Source organism: Pan paniscus, chromosome 11 (genome assembly GCF_029289425.2).
Source record: "Pan paniscus chromosome 11, NHGRI_mPanPan1-v2.0_pri, whole genome shotgun sequence".
Classification (NCBI taxonomy): domain Eukaryota; kingdom Metazoa; phylum Chordata; class Mammalia; order Primates; family Hominidae; genus Pan; species Pan paniscus.
This window is the reverse complement of record NC_073260.2, coordinates 18,226,308-18,249,155: the sequence shown is the minus strand read 5'-3', so window position 1 is coordinate 18,249,155 and position 22,848 is coordinate 18,226,308. Positions and strand designations below refer to the sequence as shown.

The 22,848-nt window shown below is 36.6% G+C and overlaps 1 protein-coding gene across 4 annotated transcripts in view; it reads left to right on the top strand.

The window, feature by feature from the left end:
* Positions 1 to 22,848, top strand: part of CNTRL (centriolin) — a 103,738-nt gene that overhangs the window by 21,866 nt on the left and 59,024 nt on the right. For 3 of the 4 annotated variants that reach the window (XM_055117680.2, XM_057298651.2, XM_057298652.1), the window contains 6 exons: positions 1,379 to 1,565; positions 12,019 to 12,212; positions 16,686 to 16,805; positions 17,728 to 17,950; positions 19,316 to 19,425; positions 22,563 to 22,757. In XM_055117680.2, the coding sequence (XP_054973655.1) occupies positions 1,379 to 1,565; positions 12,019 to 12,212; positions 16,686 to 16,805; positions 17,728 to 17,950; positions 19,316 to 19,425; positions 22,563 to 22,757 (1,029 nt within the window). Of the gene's footprint in view, positions 1 to 1,378; positions 1,566 to 12,018; positions 12,213 to 14,736; positions 14,794 to 16,685; positions 16,806 to 17,727; positions 17,951 to 19,315; positions 19,426 to 22,562; positions 22,758 to 22,848 lie in introns of all 4 variants that reach the window. The other variant, XM_063594243.1, reaches the window with a different exon arrangement.

The window sequence follows — 22,848 nt, the reverse complement described above, 5'->3', positions numbered from 1 at the left end:
TTTACCAGTTTATTTTGATTATAATGTTAGGTGTTATAGGAGGTTGATCACTAGCTTTTCATAGTAGAGCAACTTTGTTATGATTTACATATTTGGATGATGTTGTATATTTTTCTCTGGAATATAGTTTATGATTTTCTTATGGTATTTATTCACAGCTAGGTATTTAATAAGCATTTGCTTAGTAAATATGTTAATTTATTTAAATTTGTATTAAAATTGGGAAAATTGTGCCATAATTTAATGAACATCAGTTGTAGAATAGAAAATGAAAGATGTGACTTCAAAGATGGGCCTCTATAGAATTGCCTTCCATGACCTTGGAGAATTCTTTAATCCCTCTAAAACCACTGTTTGGAGAAAATAATCCCTATACTGCCTCCTTTACAGGGGTATTATGGGGGCTCAGATGAAATGATAGATGTGAAAATGCTTTAAAAAAAACTTTAAAACACTAAATAAGTCTAAAGCTATATTCTTTAAGCCTTCACCAGTGGAGGCCAATAATAATAAGCAATATTCATTTAATGCCATGTTGTTAACAATACCTATGCTTTCTAATTTCATCCTGTGACAGTCCAAGAGCCTCAGAGCCCAAGCCCAACCCCATGTTGTACAGCATCACCTTGGGGCTGTTGATGCTATGGGATGATGGGAAGAGGTAGTCATAGATCTAAAATTTGCCATAAATATTCCTGAAGTAGTTGATCCTTAGATAGTGTCAACTTAGTGTCAGCTGTGCAATAGGAAAATCAATAAATATTTATTTCTAATTTTGTATGATGTCCTCACCCCACTGATATTTGACACTGGCATTATGAAGAGTGCTGCACATTCACTTGGGAGAGAAGATTTATTTGTACTAGCTATTTGGAGTACTGTTTCTCAGCCTTTTTAGGTTGAGAATAAACTATCTGAAGAAACTGTCAATTATAGCAGTTATCTGAAGATTTACCAAAATATTTTTTATAACTATTCATTTTTTTGATTTGTTAAATCAGTATAATGAAAAGACAAAGTTGAGAGTTACACAAACTTGAATTCAAATCCTGTTTCATTCACTTACAAGGCTTTGAGCTTTGGGCAAGTCGCCTAACTTCTTTGATCCTGAATTTCTTCATCTGTAAAATTAAGATGATACTTACATGATAAGTTGTTGTGAGGAGTCACAAATGAAATAGTGTATGGAAAATACCTAATACTGCCCAAATACACTATAAATACTCATATACTCCCTTTCCTGACACCACTACTTTTGGGTAATTGGTTTCATGAATAGATTCCTTGCCATGTTAAATTTCCTTGATTTGTAACTTCCTTTAAGTATGTTATGATTTTTAAATTAAATTATACCAATACTAATGTTATATCATTTCAGCTCCAAGATATAAGCAAGTTGAAACTGCTTCAAGATTTGATTTCTCTGATCCTAGTTGAAAATCCAGTTGTGACCCTTCCTCATTACCTCCAGTTTACCATTTTCCACCTCCGTTCATTGGAAAGTTTGGAAGGTCAGCCAGTAACCACTCAGGATAGACAGGAGGCTTTTGAGAGATTCAGTTTAGGTAAGATTAAATTTAAAAAATAATAAATTTGGGTGAGGGAGGAATTTATTTTCAGAAGTTATCTAGAAATATGTATCATGAACTTTATAATGCTATTAAAATGTACATGGGAAATGGCAGCATAAATCAATTCAAAAAATATTTACTGAGTGTGTACTGTGCACCAGGCAACTGGATTTGGCACTAAGGATACAATGGGAAGGAAGACATATGGTGCTGCTGTCCATGCAGCTTATGTTTTGGTAGAGAAGACAGACAAAAAAAAAAAAAAAAAAAAAAAAAGTAACAGGGGAACCCTCTTTGTGGCATAGAGGAATGGCTCTCTGAGGGGGTGACATTTAACCCGAAAGCAAAGAGAAGAGAGGGTTAGCCATGTGAAGAATGGCAGTAAGGGGAGGGAGCAGCTTGTTCTTTGAGGCACAAAAGACCCTGTGAGTTTAAGGAAGTGAAAGAAGATCAGAGTTAAACGTCCCTGACTGACAGCTTTGAAGAGAGTAGTGGTTCTCCCAGCACGGAGTTTGAGATCTGAGAATGGACAGACTGCCTCCTCAAGTGGGTCCCTGACCCCCGAGTAGCCTAACTGGGAGGCATCTCCCAGTAGGGGCTGGCTGATACCTCATACAGCCAGGTGCCCCTCTGAGACGAAGCTTCCAGAGGAACAATCAGGCAGCAACATTTGCTGTTCTGCAATACTTGCCATTCTGCAGCCTCCACTGGTGATACCCAGGCAAACAGGGTCTGGAGTGGACCTCCAGCAAACTCCAACAGACCTGCAGCTCAGGGTCCTGACTGTTAGAAGGAAAACTAACAAACAGAAAGGATATCCACACCAAAACCCTATCTGTACGTCACCATCATCAAAGACCAAAGGTAGATAAAACCACAAAGATGGGGAGAAACCAGAGCAGAAAAGCTGAAAATTCTAAAAATCTGAGCGCCTCTTCTCCTCCAAAGGAATGCAGCTCCTCACCAGCAATGGAACAAAGCTGGATGGAGAATGACTTTAACGAGTTGAAAGAAGAAGGCTTCAGAAGATCGGTAATAACAAACTTCTCCGAGCTAAAGGAGGATGTTTGAACCCATCGCAAAGAAAGTAAAAACCTTGGAAAAAGATTGCACGAATGTCTAACTAGAATAAACAGCATAGAGAAGACCTTAAATGACCTGACAGAGCTGAAAACCGTGGCACGAGAATTACGTGACACATGCACAAGCTTCAGTAGCCGATTCGATCAACTGGAAGAAAGAGTATCAGTGATTGAAGATCAAGTGAATGAAATGAAGCCAGAAGAGAAGTTTAGAGAAAAAAGAGTAAAAAAAAATGAACAAAGCCTCTAAGAAATATGGGACTATGTGAAAAGACCAAATCTACGATTGAATGGTGTACCTGAAAGTGACAGGGAGAATGGAACCAATTTGGAAAACACTCTTCAGGATATTATCCAGGAGAACTTCCCCAACCTAGCAAGGCAGGCCAACATTCAAATTCAGGAAATACAGAGAATGCCACGAAGATACTCCTCGAGAATAGCAACTCCAAGACACATAATTGTCAGATTCATCAAAGTTGAAATGAAGGAAAAAATGTTAAGGGCAGGCAGAGAGAAAGGTCGGGTTACCCACAAGGGAAGCCCATCAGACTAACAGCGGATCTCTTGGCAGAAACTCTGCAAGCCAGAAGAGAGTAGGGGCCAATATTCAACATTCTTAAGGAAAATAATTTTCAACCCAGAATCTCATATCCAACCAAACTAAGCTTCATAAGTGAAGGAGAAATAAAATCCTTTACAGACAAGCAAATGCTGAGAGATTTTGTCACCACCAGGCCTGCCTTACAAGAGCTCCTGAAGGAAGCACTAAACATGGAAAGGAACAACTGGTACCAGCCACTGCAAAAACATGCCAAATTGTAAAGACCATCAATGCAAGGAAGAAACTGCATCAAGTAATGAGCAAAATAACCAGCTAACATCATAATGACAGGACCAAATTCACACATAACAATATTAACCTTAAATGTAAATGGGCTAAATGCCCCCAATTAAAAGACACAGACTGGCAAATTGGATAAAGAGTCAAGACCCATCTGTGTGCTGTATTCAGGAGACCCATCTCATGTGCAGAGACACACATAGGCTCAAAATAAAGGGATGGAGGAAGATCTACCAAGCAAATGGAAAGCAAAAAAAAGCAGGGCCTGCAATCCTAGTCTCTGATAAAACAGACTTTAAACCAACAAAGATCAGAAGAGACAAAGAAGGCCATTACATAATGGTAAAGGGATCAATTCAACAGGAAGAGCTAAATATCCTAAATATATATGCACCCAATACAGGAGAATCCAGATTCATAAAGCAAGTCCTTAGAGACCTACAAAGAGACTTAGACTCCCATACAATAATAATGGGAGACTTTAACACCCCACTATCAATGTTAGGTCCACAAGAGAGAAAGTTAACAAGGATATCCAGGAATTGAACTCAGCTCTGCACCAAGCAGACCTAATACAGAACTCTCCACCCCAAATCAACAGAACATACATTCTTCTCAGCACCACATTGCACTTATTCCAAAATTGACCACATAGTTGGAAGTAAAGCTCTCCCCAGCAAATGTAAAAGAACAGAAATTATAACAAACTGTCTCTCAGACCACAGTGCAATCAAACTAGAACTCAGGATTAAGAAACTCACTCAAAACTGCTCAACTACATGGAAACTGAACAACCTGCTCTTGAATGACTACTGGGTACTTAACGAAATGAAGGCAGAAATAAAGATGTTCTTTGAAACCAATGAGAACAAAGACACAACATACCAGAATCTCTAGGACACGTTTAAAGCAGTGTGTAGAGGGAAATGTATAGCACTAAATGTCCACAAGAGACAGCAGAAAAGATCTAAAATCGACATCCTAACATCACAATTAAAAGAACTAGAGAAGCAAGAGCAAACACATTCAAAAGCTAGCAGAAGGCAAGAAACAACTAAAATCAGAGCCAAACTGAAGGAGATAGAGCCACAAAAAACCCTTCAAAAAAATCAGTGAATCCAGGAGCTGGTTTTTTGAAAGATCAACAAAATAGGTATACCCCTAGCAAGACTAACAAAGAAGAAAAGAGAGAAGAATCAAATAGACACAATAAAAAATGATAAAGGAGATATCACCACCAATCCCACAGAGATACAAACTATCATCAGACAATACTGTAAACACCTCTGCGCAAATAAGCTAGAAAATCTAGAAGAATTGGATAAATTCCTGGACACATACACCCTCCCAAGACTAAACCAGGAAGAAGTTGAATCGCTGAATAGACCAATAACAGGCTCCGAAATTGATGCAATAATTAAGAGCCTGCCAACCCAAAAAAGTCCAGGATCAGACGGAGTCACAGCCGAATTCTACCAGAGGTACAAAGAGGAGCTGGTACCATTCCTTCTGAAACTCTTCAATGAATAGAAAAAGAGGGAATCCACCCTAACTCATTTTATGAGGCCAGCATCATCCTGACACCAAAGCCTGGCAGAGACACAACAAAAAAAGAGAATTTTAGACCAATATCCCTGATGAACATCGATGTGAAAATTCTCAATAAAATACTGGCAAACCGAATCCAGCAGCACATCAAAAAGCTTATCCACCATGATCAAGTGGGCTTCATCCCTGGCATGCAAGGCTGGTTCAACATACACAAATTGATAAACGTAATCCATCGTATAAACAGAACCAAAGACAAAACCATATTATTATCTCAATAGATGGAGAAAAGGCCTTTGACAAACTTCAACAGCCCTTCATGCTAAAAACTCAATAAATTAGGTATTGATAGGATGTATCTCAAAATAATAAGAGCTATTTATGACAAACCCACAGCCAATATCATACTGAATGGGCAAAAACTGGAAGCATTCCCTTTGAAAACTGGCATAAGACAGGGATGCCCTCTCTCACCACTCCTATTCAACATAGTGTTGGAAATTCTGGCCAGGGCAATCAGGCAGGAGAAAGAAATAAAGGATGTTCACTTAGGAAAAGAGGAAGTCAAATTGTCCCTGTTTGCAGATGACATGATTGTATATTTAGAAAACCCCATTGTCTCAGCCCAAATCTCACCACTCCTATTCAACATAGTGTTGGAAATTCTGGCCAGGGCAATCAGGCAGGAGAAAGAAATAAAGGGTGTTCACTTAGGAAAAGAGGAAGTCAAATTGTCCCTGTTTGCAGATGACATGATTGTATATTTAGAAAACCCCATTGTCTCAGCCCAAAATCTCCTTAAGCTGATACGCAACTTCAGCAAACTCTCAGGATACAAAATCAATGTGCAAAAATCACAAGCATTCCTATACACCAATGACAGACAGACAGAGAGCAGAATCATGAGTGAACTCCCATTCACAATTGCTTCAAAGAGAATAAAATACCTAGGAATCCAGCTTAAAAGGGATGTGAAGGACGTCTTCAAGGAGAATTACAAACCACTGCTCAATGAAATAAAAGAGGACACAAACAAATGGAGGAACATTCCATGCTCGTGGATAGGAAGAATCAATATCATGAAAATGGCCATACTGCCCAAGGTAATTTATAGATTCAATGCCATCCCCATCAAGCTACCAATGACTTTCTTCACAGAATTCGAAAAAACTACTTTAAAGTTCATATGGAACCAAAAAAGAGCCTGCATTGCCAAGACAATCCTAAGCAAAAAGAACAAAGCTGGAGGCATCACGCTACCTGACTTCAAACTATACTACAAGGCTACAGTAAACAAAACAGCATGGTACTGGTACCAAAACAGAGATATAGACCAATGGAACAGAACAGAGCCCTCAGAAATAACACCACACATCTATAACCATCTGATCTTTGACAAACCTGACAAAAACAAGCAATGGGGAAGGGATTCCCTATTTAATAAATGGTGCTGGGAAAACTGGCTAGCCATATGTAGAAAGCTGAAACTGGATCTCTTCCTTACATCTTATACAAAAATTAATTCAAGATGGATTAAAGACTTAAATGTCAGACCTAAAACCATAAAAACCCTAGAAGAAAACCTAGGCAATACTATTCAGGACATAGGCATGGGCAAGGACTTCATGTCTAAAACACCAAAAGCAATGGCAACAAAAGCCAAAATTGACAGATGGAATCTAGTTAAACTAAAGAGCTTCTGCACAGCAAAAGAAACTACCATCAGAGTGAACAGGCAACCTACAGAATGGGAGAAAATTTTTGCAATGTACCCATCTGACAAAGGGCTAATATCCAGAATCTACAAAGAACTTAAATTTACAAGAAAAAAAGCAGCCCCATCAAAAAGTGGGCGAAGGATATGAACAGACACATCTCAAAAGAAGACATTTATGAAAAAATGCTCATCATCACTGGCCATCAGAGAAATGCAAATCAAAACCACAATGAGATACCATCTCACACCAGTTAGAATGGCAATCATTAAAAAGACAGGAAACAACAGGTGCTGGAGAGGATGTGGAGAAATAGGAACACTTTTACACTGTTGGTGGGAGTGTAAACTAGTTCAACCTTTGTGGAAGACAGTGTGTGATTCCTCAAGGATCTAGAACTAGAAATACCATTTGACCCAGCCATCCCATTACTGGGTATATACCCAAAGGATTGTAAATCATGCCACTATAAAGACACACGCACACATATGTTTATTGCGGCACTATTCACAATAGCAAAGACTTGGAACCAACCTGAATGTCCATCAATGATAGACTGGATTAAGAAAATGTGGCACATATACACCATGGAATACTATGCAGCCATAAAAAAGGATGAGTTCATGTCCTTTGTAGGGACATGGATGAAGCTGGAAACCATCATTCTTTGCAAACTGTCACAAGGACAGAAAACCAAACACTGCATGTTCTCACTCATAGGTGGGAACTGAACAATGAGAACACTTGGACACAGGGTGGGTAACACCACACACCGGGGCCTGTCATGGGGTTGGGCTAGAGGGGAGGGATAGCATTAGGAGAAATACCTAATGTAAATGACGAGTTAATGGGTGCAGCACACCAACATGGCACGTGTATACATATGTAACCTGCACGTTGTGCACATGTACCCTAGAACTTAAAGTATAATTAAAAAAAAGAAAAGTAAAAATAAATATAAATAATACTATCCAAAAAGAAAAGAAAATCAGATAGACTGGAGGACAGCTCAATAAAAAGTGTGTAGACATAAGTAGGTGTGAGATGGCACAGGGCCTTGGAATTTTGATTTTATTTCAGGTGCATTGGAAAGCCACTGGCAATTTTTTTTTTTTTTCTTTTGAGACAGAGTTTCGCTCTTGTTTCCCAGGCTGGAGTGCAATGGTGCGATCTCAGCTCACTGCAATCTCTGCCTCCCAGGTTCAAGTGGTTCTCCTATCTCAGCCTTCCAAGTAACTGGGATTACAGGCGTGCACCACCACACCAGGCTAATTTTGTATTTTTAGTAGAGACGGGGTTTCTCTGATTTCTCTTACAGGGTCAGGCTGGTCTTGAACTCCCAACCGCAGGTGATCCGCCTGCCTCGGCCTCCCAAAGTGCTGGGATTACAGGCGTGAGCCACCATGCCCGGCTGCCATTGACAGTTTTTTAAAAAGCAGCAATAGGACATCATTTTTGATACACAGAGAATGATTTGGAGCAGGGAAAATGGAGATGAAGGGACCTGTTAGGAGGCTAGCGTAGCAATCTAGGCTGGAGTCTATGCCATACCATCTGAATACATTCACAAGATCTTGAAAGCTAAGCAGAGTCAGCCCTGGTTAACACTTGGATAGGAGTGATCCAGGTTGGAAACGTTTATGGCCTGTAGTTAACATGCTGGATGTGGAAATGAAAGATAGATGGATCAGTTTTGAAGGTAGAAGCAGCAGCATTTTCTAATGGATTGGATAATTCCCAGGCTTTTGGCTCAAGTAAGTAAGTGGCTAGATGGTGATATCATTTATAAAAATGAAGAATTCAGAGTTTTATTTAGGACATATTCAGTTTGAAATGTCTGTGAGACAACTAAGTGGAGGTGGCATAGAGTCAGAAATGTGAGTCTGGAGTTTAAAGAGATCTGGACTAGCCATACAAATTTTATGCTCAGTCACATCAGCATAAAAATGACATTAAATTGCATGGGAATCAGCTCACTCAGGCAGTGGTTGGGAGAAGAAAGAAAAGCAGTCCGCTAAGGAAGCTGAGAAAGAGAGGCCAGCAAGGTAGGAGAAAACCAGGAAATAGTGGGAAATAGCCCAGAGAAGTTTTCAAGAGAGGAAGTGGTCAACTCTGTTGAATGTTGCTGAGATATGAAGTGAGAAGCAGAGAAGTGCTTTAGATTGGCAACAGGTGATAATGATCTTGACAGGAGTAGTTAAGGAATAGTGGGGACAGATGCTAGATTATAATGGCTTGAAGAGTGAATAGGAGAGAGACATTTGGCTGGAGATTTGAAATTTTTTCCCATAATGTCTCTTGTAGTACTTAATAAATCATTTTTTTAAAAAGATCAAAAATTAAAACTGAAAAATTCACCAGTGGCTTCCAGACCAGGAAATGGGCAGAAACAACAAATGCAGTAAACTTCAAAGCCAGAAAACAAAAAAACAAATGAACAGAATATTCAAAAGTGTAGTGGAGGCCGGGTGTAGCTATTCACACCTGTAATCCCAGCACTTTGGGAGGCCGAGGCAGGTGGATCACTTGAGGTCAGGAGTTTGAGACCAGCCTGGCTAACATGGCAAAACCCCATCTCTACTAAAAATACAAAAATTAGCTGGGTGTGGTTTTGGGCGTCTGTAATCTCAGCTACTTGGGAAGCTGAGAGAAGAGAATCACTTGAACCTGGTAGACGGAGGCTGCAGTGAGCCGAGGTCATCCCACTCCACTTCAGCCTGGGCGACAGAGCGAGACTCCGTCCAAAAAAAAAAAACACCTAAAAGCAAAGTGGAGAAACAAGACATGGCTCAATTCTTTTGGTTCTGGAGAAGACATGAGAATGAGATTAGAGAAAAAAAGGAAAAATCCCTTGGTAGGAGTGACACTTTCTCCTTCAGAAAGGAGCAAAGATATGTGCAGGTGTGGGTAGTTTTGTTGCTGTGGTGGTGGGAAAATAGGGAGTTCTTATTGATGGGGTCATTTTCTTAATTAAAGGTGAGATAATCAGGTGAGAGAGAAAATAGAAGAAAGTGTATGGGAAGTTTGAGAAGAAAGAGGAAGGTATCAAATAGCCAATTTAGAGTGTTGGGAAATGAGCCTGTCTGTTCATTTGAAATTAGTTTTAGTCTGTTTTGACCTCCAAAAATGGCAATTTCATATGGTTTGATCCAATACTTGAGAAACGTGGCAAGTTTTTATTAGTTTGGAATCTCCCTAACTCAATATTTATTATTCTGAAGTTTATGTTTTGGAATCATTAAAAATATTAATAATGCAAAGGAAAGTCATCTAGATAACTTTTGGGTGAAATGGTTAGACTACTTATGGTTCCTTCATGCCTTCAGATATTAATTAGGAGACTTTAATGTGCTAGGCTATTAGATCTAGTCTAGGTGAGCCAGGTAGATGTAGTTTCTGCTTTTGTGACGCTTTAGTGGGGAAAGGCAGACAGCTAAGCTATTTGATCACATTTTACTACTCCCTGTGTGACAAGGGCCAAGCAGAATTTCAGGGTAGCATGGGAGTATACCTCAGAATCATCTAACCTGGTGACAGGATAGGGCCTGGGCAGGCTTCTCAAAATTTTTTTTTAAAACTTAAGACCTGTAGGATGCAAAATAGCCCAGTAGGAGGTAGAGGAAGACAGTTCTAGGGAAAGCGTGTGAATAAAAGCCTATAGGTGAGAAGAGGCATCACAAATCTGAAGAAATGGGATAACTTTAAGAAAGCTGCAGTAGAGTATGCTTGAAGATGAGGCAGAAGAGGGAGGTTGAGTCCAAATTATGAAGAACTTTATCAGCTTTTCGCAAGCCTTTTGGATCTTATCCTAAGAGTAACAGGAAGCCATTGAAGGATTTTAAGATAATACAGAATTTTGCAAACATGTTTGCAGCATCCTTTTAAATGTAATTACTAATGTCTGATAAAATATTGCATGTTTTTCAAAGGTCACCTAGAAAAGAACTCATTTATCAGCACACTAATTGGATTAAATACTTGGAAGTAAAGTATTATCTTTTAAAAATATCATTGAAATGATGCCTTCTTGCCTCAATTTCAAGATCAGGATAGTCTTTTTTTCCAAAACCATGGTGGCTAATTTTAAAAGTAGAATTGTATTTACAATATTTTTAGACTTTTTTCACTATTGTTTGAGAAATTTTTTTTTTTTTTTTTTTTTTTTTTTTTTTAATTTTATTTATTTTTTATTATACTTTAAGTTTTAGGGTACATGTGCACATTGTGCAGGTTAGTTACATATGTATACATGTGCCATGCTGGTGCGCTGCACCCACTAACTCGTCATCTAGCATTAGGTATATCTCCCAATGCTATCCCTCCCCCCTCCCCCCTCCCCACCACAGTCCCCAGAGTATGATATTCCCCTTCCTGTGTCCGTGTGATCTCATTGTTCAATTCCCACCTATGAGTGAGAATATGCGGTGTTTGGTTTTTTGTTCTTGCGATAGTTTACTGAGAATGATGGTTTCCAATTTCATCCATGTCCCTACAAAGGATATGAACTCATCATTTTTTATGGCTGCATAGTATTCCATGGTGTATATGTGCCACATTTTCTTAATCCAGTCTATCATTGTTGGACATTTGGGTTGGTTCCAAGTCTTTGCTATTGTGAATAATGCCGCAATAAACATACGTGTGCATGTGTCTTTATAGCAGCATGATTTATAGTCATTTGGGTATATACCCAGTAATGGGATGGCTGGGTCAAATGGTATTTCTAGTTCTAGATCCCTGAGGAATCGCCACACTGACTTCCACAATGGTTGAACTAGTTTACAGTCCCACCAACAGTGTAAAAGTGTTCCTATTTCTCCACATCCTCTCCAGCACCTGTTGTTTCCTGACTTTTTAATGATTGCCATTCTAACTGGGGTGAGATGATATCTCATAGTGGTTTTGATTTGCATTTCTCTGATGGCCAGTGATGATGAGCATTTTTTCATGTGTTTTTTGGCTGCATAAATGTCTTCTTTTGAGAAGTGCCTGTTCATGTCCTTCGCCCACTTTTTGATGGGGTTGTTTGTTTTTTTCTTGTAAATTTGTTTGAGTTCACTGTAGATTCTGGATATTAGCCCTTTGTCAGATGAGTAGGTTGCGAAAATTTTCTCCCATGTTGTAGGTTGCCTATTCGCTCTGATGGTAGTTTCTTTTGCTGTGCAGAAGCTCTTTAGTTTAATTAGATCCCATTTATTCTTACCTTTTTAAAAATAGGAAATATAATGATAAATAAACTATTAAATTGTCATTGGCAGAAGAGGTAGAAAGACTGGAAAGAGACCTAGAAAAAAAGATGATAGAAACTGAAGAGCTTAAGAGCAAACAAACAAGGTTCCTTGAGGAAATTAAAAATCAAGATAAATTGAATAAATCATTAAAAGAGGAGGCCATGTTACAGAAACAGAGCTGTGAGGAACTCAAGAGTGACTTAAACACAAAAAATGAATTGGTAAGTTCATATTTTACATTGCTTTGGCTGTATTCTCGTAAGACAGATAATTCTTTGCCCTTGGGTCTAAAAATACAACTTCCCGACCATATAATGGGGAAGATGTGGTTTAACAGAAATATGTGGAAAGGCTTATGAATTGTAGTTGACTGTGTGCTAGATGATATGGCTTCCCAAAAGACTAATGCTATCTTGGGCTGCATTATGTACTCCTAGATATTTGTATTTTTTAAAAACAACATTGTAGGTGAGACTGTTCATTGGCAAAAACATTTAGAAGGCGATCTGGCAAAATTATCCAAAATTTTGTGAGTTATAGGTCTTTTTGGACATGGAATCCATCTTTTATTACTAAGATAAAATATAATATCTTTATGCTGATTCCCTGGTGCACGTTACTCAGCCCATTGAAAACCTTGGCAAAATGTCAGACCTTAAGACTTTCCACTATCCCAAAACTGTGAACTGTAGTTGCCTAGTTTTCTCTTTTGCTTATTTATAATGTTATTGATATGTTTGTGCTGTGAATAAATGTTTTGTAAACTGTCAGAAGTTTTTGCTTTTTTTTTCTATACCTATTTTTGTTAGAAGTCAGACTGTGCTCTTCTCTGTGTCATTATGTTATTTTTATCATTAACCATTTAAAAACATGTTTATGCCAGGCGCCATCGCTCATGCCTTTAATCCCAACACTTTGGGATGCTGAGGTGGAAGGATCACTTGAGGTCAGAAATTCAACATCAGCCTGGGCAACATAATGAGACCCTGTCTCTACAAAAATAAAAATAAAAATAAAATAAAAACACATTTATATACAAAATTAATGTATGTTCATTGTAACAAATTTAGACAACACAACTGTATTTAGCAGAAATGAAAGTCCACTCTTCCCTACCCCATTCCCCAGATATTAATATTTTGTTTTCCATGCTTCTTATACAGTATACATGTAATTACATAATGTATATATAATTAAGCATGTTATACCTTTGAATATTTTTGTAATGAAAAAAGGAATGTTACTGTATACAGTTATTCCTCTGTATCTGTGGGGGATTGGTTCCAGGACACCCCCATGGATACCAAAATCCATGGATGCTCAAGTCCTTTATGTAAAATGGTATAGTATTTGCAAGTGACTTTCGTACATCCTCTAGTATACTTTAAAATCATTGCTAGATTACTTATAATACCTAAGACATTGTCAATGCTAATAAATATTATATTGTTTAGGAAATAATAATTAAGAAAAAATATCTGTACATGTTCAATACAGATGCAACCATCCTTTTAAAAAAATATTTTTAATCCGTGGTTGGTTGAATCCACAGATGCAGAACTCAGATGTGGAGAGTAGACTGTATATTATTATTCAGCATCTTAACTTTCACAAAACAGCATACGTGGACAACTCTCCAAGTTAAAAAATATATGTACATGCGTGTATAAAGCCTTCTTACTCTTTTTAAAGTCTATGTTGTGTTCCATTAAATGTATTCTTCATAATTTAGTTAGCCTATTCCTATTGATGGATATTTAGGTTGCTTTCACAATTTTTGCTATTAGAGACAGTACTACAGAGAAAATCTGTGTGTGTGTGTGTCTATATATACCTTATGCATTCATACTAGTATTTCTTTAGCATAAACCACTAGAAGTGGAATTACCGTGTAATTTGCATTTAAAATTTTGATAAGTGTTAATGCACACTTCAAAAAGCTTCTAACCAATTTATATTTCAGAAGGGAAGAAAATACCCAATTTCCAACTAGGTACTATTATTTTGAATTTGTACATATGGTAGAAAAAAATGGAATCTTGTTTTAATTTTGAACTTTTATAGTTGTTGGACAGTTGAGTATTGCATATATATTTATTGGCTATTTTGTATTTCCTCTTTAAATTGCCAGTTCATATTGGTTTTGCCTATTATCTGTTAGTCCCAAGGACTATTAGATGCCTAAAATAATTCTGGGTCTTATTCTAAGAGCTTATATTTGAAAAAACATTTTTATTATCTTTTGCAGAATATCTAATGATAATATCATCTGTGATTATGTGAAGTTTTCCATTTTAAAAAAGTAGTTGCTTGTGCATTAGGCCAATTAATGTATAAAAGAAAAGTAGCACTGAAGTAAGTCTTCTGGTGGCCATTTAAACCGTAGTAGTCCTGTCCTGCCACCAACAAATATTAACCAAATTTACTCTTTGTCCTTTTGCAAATTATTTAATTCCTGTGCTTCAGTTTAGTTATATTTAAAATGAGGATTATTTACCTGTCCTGCTAGCCTCACAGAATTGTGAGGATTTAATGAGCTAATAATGAAAATAATTTGAAATGAATCAAGCTAAGTAATGGAAGGTAGTAAATCTATAACTCAGAATGACAATAAAATACATCCATGTAAGAATAATGCCAATACTAAAAGCCATGTCTTCCTATGGTAAGTTGTCAGTAAAGAGCAACTTGTATTATTACAGTTTAACTCTCCAGGTGACGGTATCTGTTTGCTTCTTCTTTTAGCCCTTGTCTTGGTTTCTTGCAGGCCCTTTTCTGCTGATTCTTTATTCTTCCTTAAAGGTAGTTCTTCCAGGCCTGAACTGTACACTATGTTTTTCAGGGTTTGCATGATAACTTGCATTAATATGCTTGCTTACATTTTAAGTTTTGAAACTGGCTTGTCTTCTTGGGAAATGTGGTTGTGTGCGTATGTATTTTTTTTTTAATGGATGTTTATATAGGAGAGCAAATTTGAATGTGGGGGAAAGAATTATTTTTCTGATTGGTAAATATGTTACCTTCAGTCAACTCTTGATTATCCAAAGCTAATACTGTGACTAGCCTACTTTCCAGTTCATTTGACATCTATTTTGCTTTTATTCATGCACTTCTTCAACAGATATTTATTGAGTGCTTACAATATGCTAAGCCTGGGGCTTATAAAAGGCACAAAAGTACTTTGAAATGCACAGCCTATTTATTATTATTTGCCTGCAGAGACCAGTTCATGTATTCTCTGTGATTCCAGTCACATTTGCCTGTTGTTTGCCACTATTGCCAATGAGTTTTGAGGAGAGAACCCAAGATTAGTTGACAGTGTTGATTGTGAGTTGCTTTCTTGAGACTCGGAGACTTATGAGCATTCAGTGAAAATATCAATGTGGGTAATGTGCTGGACACCCTGAAGCAGTACATCGAAGGCAGCATGGAAGAATAGGCAGTATTGGATTTGAAATCAGGAGACTTGGAATTGAATTCTGCCTCTTCCACTACCAGCTGTGAAATTGGGCAAGTTATTTAACTTCTCTGTGCAGCTTTTATCATCTTATTGGGTGGTTGTGAAGATTTAGTGCAATAACATATGTAAAATGCTTAGCACAATGTCTGGCACACATTGAGTATTTGGCTCAATGTTACCCGTTATCTAGGCTATTACTTCCATTTTGATGGATAATCAGGAGGTGACTGTGAGCTAAATCATGCACGACTTTGATTTCCTGGGCCTTGTAAAATGTTTGTGTTTGTTTATGTTTTATTCTCTTCAGCTTGCATTTTTATATTAATGAAATTTTTCTGCATGTTTTTTCTTTGATATCTACCATCAGATACTGGCCAAAAAAAGACAAAAATCACTTAGTGGATCTTTGAAATAAACTCAAAGTTTGGTTTAGTAGAAAGGAGCTAGTACTAGTAGTTAGTTAATAAAATATTTAGTTTCTGACACTGATCTAATATGTAACTTTAGACAAGTCAGTTCACCAATCTGAGACTTAATTTCTGTATTTATAAATTCAGAGAATTAGATTGGATCATTTGTCTTCTCCAAGCTCCAAAAATTTCTAAGAATAAAAAGTTATAGTAGAATTACTTTATTAAAATTGAACATTACATATTTGGATCTGGTTGAGCTTATTCACATCCCTTATTCTTTATTACAAAGAATAATATTCTGAACACTTAATACTACAGCAACAACAGTATGACAATTAAAACCAAGCTCTTATTTTCATCCTTCTCATTCCTCTTTATTTCTCTGCAGTTAATGTCAGTTATCATTTTCCCTTGTAATTTGAAACTATTGTTAAAGTCGGAAAGTCAGTTTAAGAAATTAGTGCTAATTATTGGAAAATCAGGAAGCAGGTATTTATTAGGCCAGTTACACAAAAATAATTGATACAAAAATATTTTCATGTTTAACAAATTTAAGTGATTTTTAAAATCATTATTCATTATATCCTGAAGCAGCAGATAAACTTCAAAGGTCTTTTACATGATCTCTGATGAAATAATAATTTTGTATTTCATTTTTTATAATTTAGAAGTAAGATAAAATGTTCTGAGTGTTGTGCAGCTTACTGTGAAGTTTTTAAACATATATGATTATAACTTACGATGAGAACTTACCATATCATCACACCTTTATACTAACTTACTGATCCTGTATGTTGTCTCATATCAAATTGGGCCAATAGCTAAAACAGAAGACCATAGAACTAACACGAGCATGTCAGAAGCAATATGAGCTGGAACAGGAATTGGCCTTTTATAAAATTGATGCTAAATTTGAGCCACTAAATTATTATCCATCAGAGGTGAGTATTTTAATTTTTTAGTAATCCAAAGTTAAAGCCCACATGGGATGGAATGGGGGAGGGCAGGTGGTGAGGACATGTAAGGGATTTGATCAGATATCACTCCACTTTCTTGTTATGAGAGGATTAAACTGTATTTTGGTTCAATCTATGACTTATTTGGCTCCAGGAGTTAGAACAGAATCCTAAAGAGGTAAAAAACTTCAAAAGAATCTTTGCCCATAGCCATATCCATTACCAAAAGCAGTCGTCTAACTCGCAGCTATCTTTCCCAGGTGTATGGGTTGATCAGCTCCTTTAAATCCAGACTTCTGGGAAAAGTGCTTCAGTACCATGGAATAGTCATCCCCTTACATGGTTTGTTCAGTAATTACTGGGTTCAGTATTAATCAATCATGACTGGTACAAATGCCATAAATGTCACTGCAAGTGAGGAAATGCCAAACTTCTAAGATCCAGTGATTCCAACCAATATCATATGATATTTCATTTTTAAAAATTCAATTATTAAAATATATTATACTGATGGCTACACACCATGTATCTGAAAAAAATATTAGACTGAGATTTTACTTATATGAGCCAAGAAACCAAAATAAAACACCCATATTTCTAATTTGAGAGATCAAGCAGTGCTAAAAATCACATAACTGTAGGCAGTTCTTTAATCAATCAGTCCAAACTTTCACTCTTCTGTGGTAGGAGGAAGAATTCTTTTGAGACCATTTTTAGTTCTAATTTCCTTTTTTGGTATATTAAGAAGAAGATAAAAGAATAATATATATCTTTCAGCTCCTAGGCATGTAGAATTTATATAAACTTGAGCAATTCTGTGATATGTTTGCCACTAATAAAATGAATAATGTCATTTGACTGCTTGGAGATCACTTATTAAACCATAAATCTATTATTTTGCTTTTAGTATGCTGAAATTGATAAAGCCCCAGATGAAAGCCCTTACATTGGCAAATCCAGATACAAGAGAAATATGTTTGCCACAGAGAGTTATATTATTGACAGTGCTCAGGCAGTACAGATCAAGAAGGTGGAGCCAGATGAACAACTTAGAAATGATCACATGAACTTGAGAGGCCACACACCACTGGACACGCAACTGGAAGACAAAGAAAAAAAAATAAGTGCAGGTTAAAAAAAGTTATTTTAAATTCTTTAAAAAAAATATGAAAACATTGAATATGTAGGCCAATTTTGTTTTGTAAGTCTTTTAATTGAACATGTTGATGGTATTGTTTCCATGAAAATTCTAAAACAAAAGTAGTGATTATCAAGCAGATTTATCGAGCATTTATTTTGTAATGATTCCTGTTATGGTTAAGAATGGAGTTTTTGGCAGTAATTTGATGGCAGCATGTCCAGGGGATTCAAGAATGAGTAAATCCCCTCCTTCAAATAAGCACTGGAACTATATATTCGAAGTCACAATTAGTAATAACTGAAGCAAGTAAAGAACCACTTGATTGATTACTATGCATGTAGCAAAAACCTAAAGCAATGCTTTGTATAAGCTGGAACAGAGCATTCTCCTCAGGCCTGGGCCGAAGGCTAGCCTCTGACTTTTCCTGACATGCCCCATGCCCCACAATCTAATTCAAGGGATCTTAATACCTTCTGGCAAGTCACATAAAGGAATAAGTCAAGGCAGGGGGACACTTTAGAGACCCTGCCAATGACAGACTTTGAATCTACTTACCCACTCAGCTGCATGGATATGGAAGAAAGAGAACTCTGACCTGGGTTTGTGCATCCCCCCAGCATTATGGCCCACTGTGGTGCTCTCAGTCAGACCAGCGGCTTATCTTTCCTTGACTGGTAGCTAAGTGGAAGGCATGGAAGGCAAATAGAGGTTGACTTGGTGAAGGAAGAAAAGAAACTGAGTTATTTATGTCTGCGTATACTATATGCAAGGCTCTGGGGGAAAGCAAAAATAAATCAGATTTTTATGCAGACTAGCTTTAAAGGGGCTGGCTCATAGTTTTATAGGACAGAGGGAGAGAGAAATCTTAAATTTGAGGTTGAAAATAATTGATTTGAGATCATCAACAGCTGGGAGAGAGAGCTCAGTAGTGAATTTCTTGATATTGAATTCCATCATAAAGCATTTGCCTCTAACACAAGGTTTTATGGGTTATTTTTAATATCCTGAACCTAATTATAACTTAGTAACATGTAAAGTGCATATTTCCCAATAAAAGTCTTATTCTCTCAAAAGGGTTTACTAGTGTTGGGAATAGCCCCTTTCATGTTGAGAATTTTACAAATAAAAGGATCAATTATAGTTCTATACCATATAATGAAACAGTTTATTCTAGAGATTAATAAATAGACAAAAGCGATCATAAGTAATTACTTTAAAATTTTTTTGTGAGATATAATGACAGTTTAATAGAGCAGGGAGAAGGTTATTATAAAGAAAGAATATCTGGTCGAAATTTCAGAATTCAAGATTTTTCTTGTTTCATATTATGTGAGCATGGTTTTTAAATTTGCAGCACAAACTCGACTATCAGAACTGCATGATGAAATAGAAAAGGCAGAACAACAAATTTTGAGAGCTACTGAAGAATTTAAACAACTGGAAGAAGCTATACAACTAAAAAAGGTATGTAAAAGCAAAGCAGCAATGCTAAGAGGAAATGAAAAATGAAATGTGTTTTTCCCTTCATAACCATATAAAACAATTTAAAAAGCAGTTAGCTGCCTAGTTAATTATGGAATGATAAATTTCAGAGTCAAATATGGTTCTAGAATTTGCCAATTGTAATTTTCTTCCATTTATGATGACATCCAATTAGCATTTTATAACATGTATAGAAATAAATTACTTAATTTTATGTAAAAAGGTGTAGTCTTGAGAAGTTGCTTCCTGATCTATCTCTTCTATTTTAATTAAGCACTCTCCACCTTTAAGGTCCTGGGACTTAGATTAAGAACCAGGAGATATCTCTGCTATAGCATGAACATTGTCATCAAACACAAGCCAAAAAAAAAAAGAGATATGTGATATACAAAAAGATTGATGTAACATATTCTCAAAAATTACCAAAGTGTGTTGTAAAGTAAGCGAGTAAGCAGCTCAAATCCATGATGTAATTGCATAGGGGCAAAAATTCAAGAAAAGGAAGTTGCTTGACATTTTAGTTTTTAAATGGGTAAAAAGGTTTTATTTATTTATAACTTTTAAAAATCAGTATTTAAAAATTATGATGGTAACTACATTCATACCACAGTAGTTAGAACAACAATGTGAAGTCCAAATTGTAGATTCTTTTAAAAGATACACTGTATTGTTACTTTCAGATTTTATACTAACTAGAAATTGGCTCAAGTTTATTGGAACCTTACTATATGTCAGTCACTGGGCTGGGCACTGATTAATGAACAAAATAGACATGTGTCCCTCTCATGGACAGACTTGTGGGGGAAATAAGGCAATAAACAAAAAGGAAAAAAAATATTTATTTAAAAAAAAGAAAAAAGTTGAAAAGCATCAGTGTTGTAAGAAAAAAATAGAAAACTAGGGGAGATGTTAAAAGAGATATACTTTAGATTGTGGGGATTCACAAAGGCCTCTCTGAAGAGGTGACAGGCTAAGATACAAAGGATGAGAAGGAGCCAGTGAGGCAGAGCTGGCGGAAAGTATTCCATGCAGAGGTGACAGTGTGTACAAAGGCCTTCAGACTAGAGATTTCTCTGCATAATAAGGGAGAGTGTAGAGGAAGATAAAGAGTCTTGAGGTTAAAGATCATGCCAGGCTTCATAGGCATTTTTTTATTTTTTATTTTTGAGACAGGGCCTTGACTTCCTGGGCTCAGGTGATTCTCCCACCTTAGCTTCCAGAATAGCTGGGACTACAGGCATGTGCCATCACTCCCGGCTAATTTTTTATATTTTTTTGTAGAGATGGAGTCTCACCATGTTGCCCAGGCTGGTCTTGAACTCTTAGGCTCAAGCGATCTGCCCGTCTTGGCCTCCTAAATTGTTCATAAGCCATCTTAAGAAGTTTGAATTTTATTTTGCATGCAATGGGAAATCTTTGAAGGGCTTTAGATAGTTGAGTGGCTGATCCTATTTGTCACTTTGCCTTACTTCATGAAGAGTGAAATGGACTGAGTGAGATGGAAGGGATATGTGCATCTGTATCTGTCAGGAGGCTGTTGTTCAGTACAGGCAAGAGATGATACTAGCACCAACCAGGAGGGTGCTGGTGGATGTGGAGAGAAAGCCAGCTGATTCCAGGAAACACTGGACAGTAGAACTGACAGGACTTAATGATGGGTTGAAAGTAGGAGATGAGGTAGAGGGAGCTATCAAGACGGTTTTACTAATTTAAAAAGAATTTTTTATAATAGTACTGGCCAAAGCTTTACATAGATTGATAGATGTAAATAATGTACTTAATTTTAAAAGAAATAGATACTTCCAAAATATGCTTGGAAAATAGTTATTTAAATGAGTTAACATTAACAGTTAATAATTAATAATAAAGTTAATAGCCTAAATTTTTGTTTATACTGTTCACTTACTTGACATGCTAACAAAGGTAAGCTTCAGCTGGGTTCTGATTCAGTGAAATAAAAATCTCAATTTAATAAGAGTTTGCTGTATTTTGAAATTATTTAGTGTGAGATGATTGTCCAGTGAACATGGAATTCTAAAATTTTTTCCTGATTATAAAGGTATTGCAGTTATGGGGAATTACATAATAATCGTCTATATTTTATTTCTTTTCAGTCTTTTATCTTCATCTTTTTTACACTTCTATACAGACTCTTGAGAAATTTTTATATTTGTTTAAATCTCTATGCTAAAAACTGTTAGAAATAAGAGATAGAGTATTAAGTTATTACTTCTATGTCAATACTCAATTTATTGGTTGACTATCTTCATATTAAAACTAATTAGGTAACTGTAGCGTAGTAGTCAGTGAAATTGTCTAGAGTCACACAAAGTCTTTCTTCCACAAACTCCTAGTATGACCTTGGGCGAGATATTTGAATTTTCCATGATTCAGTTTCTTTATCTATAAAATTGGGATAATTATACTTTTTACTTTATATGTTTTGAGGATTAGATTAAAGGATATAAAGAGGCTGGGCATGGTGGCTCATGCCTGTAATCCCGGCACTTTGGGAGGCCGAGACGGGTGGATCACGAGGTCAGGAGATTGAGACCATCCTGGCTAACATGGTGAAACCCCGTCTCTACTAAAAATACAAAAAATTAGCTGGGCGTGGTAGTGGGTGCCTATAGTCCCAGCTACTCGGGAGGCTGAGGCAGGAGAATGGCGTGAACCCGGGATGCAGAGCTTGCGGTGAGCCGAGATCGCGCCACTGCACTCCACCCTGGGCGACAGAGCAAGACTCCGTCTCAAAAAAAAAAAAAAGTATATAAAGAGTTTAGAACAGTGCATGGCCCATAGTAAGTGCTATATAAAGTTGGCTATTATTAATACTATGTTTATTATTAATAATTTACAAGTTGCCTATACTGTTATAGAATGACAGCTTATTTGTGCTTGCTATTATTAGTTTTCATAAACTTTTATAAAGTATGATTTTCTACATATAAGCATAAAAGTATAAAATATGCATGGAGTGCTTAGATAACTCCCACATTTCACTTTTATTTTTAAAAAACTGATAGAATATAGAATACTTAATAAAATTATAGACATTGTCTTAATAAATCAGTGTTGTTCTTCTCTGTTAATTATATATTGGGGTTTGGGGAGATTAGATTTCAGAAGCAGGGAAAGACCTTCTTTACAAGCAGTTGAGTGGTAGACTACAACTTGTAAATAAATTACGCCAGGAAGCTCTGGATCTAGAACTGCAGATGGAAAAGCAAAAGCAGGAAATTGCCAGAAAGCAGAAGGAGATTAAGGACCTGCAAATAGCCATAGATAGCCTGGATTCCAAAGACCCAAAACATGTGAGTAAATTAAGAAATTTTGACTTGTTCTGTCTACATATTACATGTCTCATCATTGTTAGCATCAGAGTCCAGAGTCCTTTCTGAAAGT